We start from the raw sequence: 6,408 nt of genomic DNA on the forward strand, positions 1-6,408 counted from the left end.
CTCCCACCACAGAAACGGCCAGGAGGGGGCTGCAGTGGGCCCCGGTGGGGACTTGCCCAGGGCCCCTGGCTGCACTCACTGCAGCAAAGGGGCTGCGTGGCCGGGCTACAGGGCGAGGATGGGGCACCCAGGCCCAGGCTCTGCTGCGGTCATCTGGTCACTCAGGCCCGTGTCCTCCCCTTCTGACTGGAGTCCTGACAGGTCAAAAGGCAGAGCAAAAGGCACGGGCAACCACAGCCCGCTGGGTGCCTGCCACGTGGGGCTTCCAGGAAACAGCTCACTTGATCTCCAGGATGTCCCTAGGGCAGGCCGAGTGTGCTGTCCCCTTTGCATAAATAACAAGCTGAGGCCAGTTAACACGGGCAAAGCCACACACTCTTCATCTGACTCCAAGTCTTTTTTTCCCCCTTAAGAGATGGGGGAACCGGGCGTGGTGGCGCACGCTTGTAACCCCAGCACCCAGCATTCAGGAGGCGGAGACCGTTGGATGGCGATTCGCAACTCAGGCCCTTTGCAACTCAGTGAGACCCTGTTTCAAAAAAGAAAAAGACTAAAAAATAGGGCTGAGAGTGTAGCTCTGAGGTAGAATGTCCCTGGGTTCCAACCACCAAAAAAAAAAAAAAGGGGGGGGGGAGCCGGGCTTGGTGGTGCATGCTTGTAATCCCAGCTTCCAGAAGCTAAGACCAGAGGGTCGCCATTTGCAGAGAGCCGCAGCTACTTAGTGAGGCCCTCTGCAACTTAGTGAAGCCAGGCACAGTGGTGCGTGCCTGTAATCCCAGTACTGTGGCGACTGAGATAGCAGAACTGCAGGTTCAAAGCCCACCTTGGTAACTTAGGGAGATCCTGTCTCAGAATAAAAAATATAAAGGGGACAGTGGTAGAACGCCATTGGGTTCAATCTCCAAGGGAGAGTCCTGCTCTGTTGCCCTGTCTGGCCCCAAAGCCCTCCTGCCTCAGCCTCCCGAGTTGCCAGGACTCGGCACAGGTTGCACCCGGCCGACGCTCCATCTTCCCAGCGCCCACAAGCTCGGCCAGCTGCTCTCCCCTCCACCCTCACCCGGGACTGGTTCCTGTTAGTGGTCACAAGCCCTCCACGTGTGCCAGGCTCTTTGCTCAGTCTGGAGAACCCGCAGGAAGAACTTGGGGTGTACCCACAGCAGGAGTGAGGGAACCTGGAGGAAGCGCCAGGCCTAGGGGCCCCTCCTTTTGTGTTGGTCCTGGGGGTTGAAGCCAGGGGCAGTTAATCTCTAAGCTACCCCTCAGGTGCCCCTTTTTATTTTAAAACAGGGTCTCACTAAGTTGCTGAGGGTCTACCCTGACTTGAATCTGGGGTCCTCCTGTCTCAGCCTCCCAAGTACTGAGATTACAGGTGTGCGCTTGTGAGGCCCAGCTGGGGACCCCCCCCCCTCTCTCACACACACACACACACACACACACACACACACACACACACACACAGAGCTAGTTTTGGGGAGCAGAGGCAGCTGCCTTTATTGGGGGCCCGGGGCGGGCTGGCTTCACTCAAAGGCGACGCACTTGATCTTGAAGTCGCCGTCAGCAGCCATGTAGTTGATCGCCTCCAGGTTGAGGCGGTTGGGGAACTTGAATTCGTAGCCGTCGGGCAGCTTGATGGTCAGGTCGGCTTGGTCAAAGGAGATGCACACCTGGGGGCGGAGGGGTGAGCCAGCTGCAGCGAGGGCCTCCTCCCAGAGCCCCCAGCCCCCACCGCCAGTGAGGCCCGGGCAGGGAAGGGACCCAGGCGCCCCAGGGGGCCCACCTCCACGATGCTCCCCGGCTGGAAGGGGAAGGCGGGCTCCCGGTGCTCCGCGCCCCAGGCCCCGCCGTCCTTGCTGTTGCACACGATGGTGTTGGCGTCCCCGTGGGCGTTGAAGCGCGGGTTGAAGTGCAGGCACAGGTTGCTGCTGTCCTTGCCCAGGTTCAGCACGAAACTAGGGAGTGATGGGGAAGTTCTGAAGCTGCCCGGCCGCCCCTCGCACACCACGGGACACCTCACAGGAGACCAGCCGGCCCACAGGGCGGCCGCGCCTGTCGAGCTGGGTTCTGGCCCTGCCCACCAGCTTGCTCGGTGACCTCAGCTAGGCCCTGGCCTCTCTGGGCCTCAGTCTCCCCACCTCTAAGCGAGGCTGGTCAAGAAGGGTCTCTAAGGCCTTGCTGTCCTCACACTAAGCGTGTCCTCGCCTCCTTGGAGAGGTTGAGGAGGCCCTCCAGGGGGTTCTGGAGGGTAAGCCTCCTGTTCATCTCGTCCGTCTCTGAATCCTGGGCATCCCGCAGGAAGCAGGACACTGTATATGACCAATCACTGTGGAGTCCTAAAGCAAATGATGTGTCTGTGGGGATGGGGGTGTGGCTCAGGGCTAGACCGCTGGCCTAGCATGCAGGAGGCTGCGAGTTCCATCCCAAGCACGTCCTCCAAAAGGTTCATTCGTTGAGTGGAGCTAAGAGCAATACCTACCTCTGCGGGCGGGCTTGGTAAGAATGAGCCTGGGTGGCTATCAATACCAGCTGGCCATCGTCACTACGACATCCAGCCTCTGCCATCTTCTCCTTAGCAACTTCCCCCTTTGTTTATTTATTTATTGTGGTACTGGGGGTTGAACCCAGGGGCATTCTACCTTGGAGCTATAGCCCAGCCCTATTTTTTTTTTTTTTGTGGTCCTAAGGATGAAGCCCAGGGGCTTTCTACCCCCAGGCTATACTCCCAGACCTATTTTATATTTTATTTGGAAACAGGGTCTAAGTTGCTGAGAGCCTCACTAAGTAGCTGAGGCTGGCTTTGAACCTCCACGATCCTCCTGTCTCAGCCTCCCAAGTACTGGGATTACGGGCTTGTGCCACCGTGCCTGGCTGTTTTGTTTTGATGTTTATGTGGTCTAGGGATTGAACCCAGGGGCATTTTACCTCTTGAGCTATACACCCCCAGCCCTATTTTTTTTTTTTTTTTTTTTTTGGTGGTACTGGGGTGGAACCCAGAGGCTTTCTACCTCCAGGCTATACTTCCAGACCTATTTTTTTTTTTATTTTATTTGGAAACAGGGTCTCACTAAGTTGCTGAGAGCCTCACTAAGTAGCTGAGGCTGGCTTCGAACCTGCGCGATCCTCCTGTCTCAGCCTCCCAAGCGCGGGGATGACAAGCGTGCGCCACCACGCCCGGCTTCCCAGCCCTATTTTATTATTTTGAGGCAGGGTCTCACTAAGTCGTGGAGGGCCTCCTAAGTTGCTGAGTTGCAGAGCCTGGCCTTGAACCTGCTGAACCTGTGATCTTCCCGTCTCAGCCCTCCCGGGACTACAGGCGGGTGCGGCCCCCCTTGTTTCATTGATTAAGAAACTGAGGCCCAATGAGGTTGATTGTCCAAGGTCAAATGGCTGCTGAGAAAAAGACCGGCTGGCCGAAGGAACCAGGAGAGATTGAAGGAAGGAAGGCAGGGCAGGGGTCCCCAGCTCGAGCCCCGGCGCGGCGACGCCCCTCCGGCCCCGCCCGGCCCCAGGCCCCGCCCAGAGTCGGAAGGGGCGGGGCGAGCCAAGGGGGCTGGAGCGGCCGCAGCTGGTTTAGTTTAAGAGGCTCCCGCCGGGAGGGAGGGGGCGTCGGTGCTGGGGGCTCCCAGACCCAGCGGAGCGAGTGACTCACCCGCAGATCGCAGCCTCCGCGGCCGGCCATTAACCCCCGCCCCGCCGCGGCCGGCCACGCCCCTCCCCGCGGGTCTCCGAGCCCCTCCGCCGCCCGCAGGCCTCACCTCTTGGCTTCGGGGGCCACCTCGCCCCGCACTCGGAGGCACTCTCCAGGTTTGAGGTTCAGGTTGCTGGCGACCAGACCCTGCGCAGACGAGACCCGCCCAGCCGGTTAAGAGGACGTGGCCTCGCAGCCCGCGGCGTCCTGGGGCTGGTGGGGGTGGGAGCGGGTCCTTCCACCCTGGGCGCTCCGACCAGACCCTGGAGCAGCTCAGGGGACTGGATGGAGCGCAGGTCCCAGCCTCTGGTTCTCCGTGGTCCTGGGAAGTCTATTCCCAACAGGGTCCAAGCCTGAAACTGCCCAAGCTCCCAGAAGGCAGGATCTAGACCTTGCGGGTCAGCTTAGGGTTGGGCTCAGCGACCCAGTCTAGCAGAGGAGGAGAACCAGCCCGGGGGTGGGGGCTTGCCGGGCCACGCAGGGTGGGCATGGAGCTGAGCTGCGGGGCCTGCCCCACCCCCTGCAGCCTCCTCTGCCAGAGGGCTCTGGACAACACCCTCAGGCCCCTCTGCAAAGGGAGAGCCGCCGAAGGTCAGGCTGCACCAAGGGACCGGCGCTGGGCACAGGCGAGTGGGCAGGGGTTAAATCCTCCAAGAGCTTCCTGCTGCTAGAAACGAGCCCTTTCCCTGGGGGCCTGGGGGAGATCCCGGCCGCCTCTTCCCTGATTTATCTCCGCACACCGCACCGGACCAGCCCGGACAGAAGCCAGGCAGAACCCCTTCTGCGGACAGCCTGTCTGGAGTCCTGGCGGCTCTTTGGAGTCTCTGGAGCAGAGTGACCTGGCCCTGGCCTCGTGACAGGGACAGCTGCAGGGGGGATGGGACAGGAGGCCTCTGGAGTGGAGGGGGTAAGGACAGAGGCCTGGACCAAAGCGTCCCCTCCCCCTGGCCACACCCTACCCACTCTCACTTCTCAAAGGGCCGCAAAATTGCAGAATGTAATGTCGGGCCTTGGCAGAAAGAACTATGCGTCAGACCCTGGAAGAATCTAGAAAGTTCTTCAGCCAGAGAAGGTCTTAGGGCCCATGGTGCCCACCCCCATTTTACAGATAGGGCCACTGAGGATCAGAAAAGGTGCTGGTCCAAGGCCACACAGCAGGGTCTAGAACCCAACTCCTGAACTGCCCCGGCTCTCCTCTGGTCATCTGCTTCTGCCGGGTGCCCTGAACCTTGGGGTGGGGTCCCACACTCACACAAGCCATAGCTGAAGTCAAGAGGATGGTCCTCGGGATTGCTGCACCAGCTGTCTGAGAACTCCACCCAGAGAGATGGGCCCCTGCTGCTCCCACCCTTTTAACTGGACCAGACCCGGTGAGTCCCGCCCCCTGGAAACTCAGCCAATTGAAAGTCAGGACAGGGTTAGGGGCGGGGTCAGTGAAATTTGAAGGCAGGGCTGGAGCAGAGGCAGCCAATTAGAATGGCGATCCCTCCTCCCTCTTGGCCACGCCCCATAGCCCAAGCTCCACCTCCTCTTCTCCAATCCTCCCCCATTAAAAAAAAAAAACTTATGCCGTGGTAGAGATTGGGGGAAGCCAATGGAAAATAGTTTGGAGATGAGCTAGGCCCAAGAGTTGGCGGGAAGGGGCCTGGGGCCAGCAGGCTGAGCGCGAGGGGTGCCCAGAGAAGATGGGTGAGGGGCTGCAGAGTCCCTAGGGGAACTGGAGCCGGGGTAGGAGAGGCGGCATCAGTAGGGCCGGGCGTGGCTCCCGCGTGGGCCTCGCGGAGGGCCCAGGGAGCTCTGCCACAAAGGCCCCACCCGGGCCTCCCCCGGAAGCGGGGACTGTGGCAGCCGCTAGCTCACACTGCTCACTAGGGCTAAAGAAAGGCTGGGCCCGGGGCCAGGGCCGAGGCTGCCGCCTGGGGTGGCCCGTGCTGACAGCTCAGCCGCCCTGAAAGGCCTGAATCTCCAAGAGCCCCGAGCTGGGAGCGTCAGGCCCAGGAGGTGGCCCAGGTGGGCCAGGCTGGGGTCCCTACTCTGAGCGCCCTCTTGCAGGCTTGGCACGTTTCTTGGGAAGCCAGGCATAGCCTTCCTTTACATCTGTTCAGCAGATGCCCTCCAGATTCAAAGATGGACCCTTCCCCCACCACCCTGCTGTCAAGGAGGAGCCCTGGGATGAAATCTAACCGAGAATCTACTTAAGAAAGAGCAGAGGAAGCAGGTCGGGATAAAATCTAATCGTGAATCTACTTAAGAAATAGCACTGGGCCGGGCGAGGTGACGTACGCTTGTGATCCCCGCGCTTGGGAGGCAGAGACAGGAGGATCGCGCAGGTTCGAAGCCAGCCAGCCATGCTGGCTTAAGAGACCCTGTTTCCAAATAAAAATATAAAAAATAGGTGTCTGGGAGTGTAGCCTGGGGGTAGAAGGGTTTCCAGGAACCCCAGTACCACCACCATCACCCCCCAAAAAAAATTTGAGGAAGCGGGTCGTGGTTGGAATAAAATCTAATCGTGAATCTACTTAAGAAATAGCATAGGAAGCGGGCGGTGATGGTGCACATTTGTACATTTGTAATCCCAGGACTTGAGAGACTGAGATAGGAGGACTGCGGGTTCCGGGCCAGCCGCAGCAATTTAGTGAGGTCCTCTGCAACTTAGTGTGACCCTGTTTCAAAACAAAGAATAAATAGGTCTGGGGGTTTAGCTCAGATGTCCTGGGTTCAAT

General features: G+C 59.6%; 1 protein-coding gene across 1 annotated transcript; it reads right to left on the reverse strand.

Moving 5' to 3' along the window:
• Positions 1–1,476: 1,476 nt before the first annotated feature.
• On the reverse strand, positions 1,477–5,002 carry LGALS1 (galectin 1). Its single transcript, XM_080705577.1, has 4 exons — positions 4,938–5,002; positions 3,753–3,832; positions 1,778–1,949; positions 1,477–1,664 (listed from the first exon to the last, which is right to left on the reverse strand). Exons 1-4 carry the CDS (start codon positions 4,944–4,946, stop codon positions 1,518–1,520), a joined length of 408 nt encoding a protein of 135 aa, XP_080561703.1. The 5' UTR covers positions 4,947–5,002; the 3' UTR covers positions 1,477–1,517.
• Between the last annotated feature and the right edge of the window lie 1,406 nt (positions 5,003–6,408).

The sequence above is a fragment of the Muscardinus avellanarius genome, assembly GCF_963383645.1.
Source record: "Muscardinus avellanarius genome assembly, chromosome: 11".
In the NCBI taxonomy this organism is placed as follows: Eukaryota; Metazoa; Chordata; class Mammalia; order Rodentia; family Gliridae; genus Muscardinus; species Muscardinus avellanarius.

Bases quoted from the DNA above. Each gene is read 5' to 3' on its own strand.
- LGALS1 (XM_080705577.1), bottom strand. The intron at 1,950-3,752 runs GTGAGGCCTGCG...ATCACTCCCTAG, and splicing joins GTGGCCCCCGAAGCCAAGAG to TTTCGTGCTGAACCTGGGCA. The intron at 1,665-1,777 runs GTGGGCCCCCTG...CTCCGCCCCCAG, and splicing joins AGCCGGGGAGCATCGTGGAG to GTGTGCATCTCCTTTGACCA.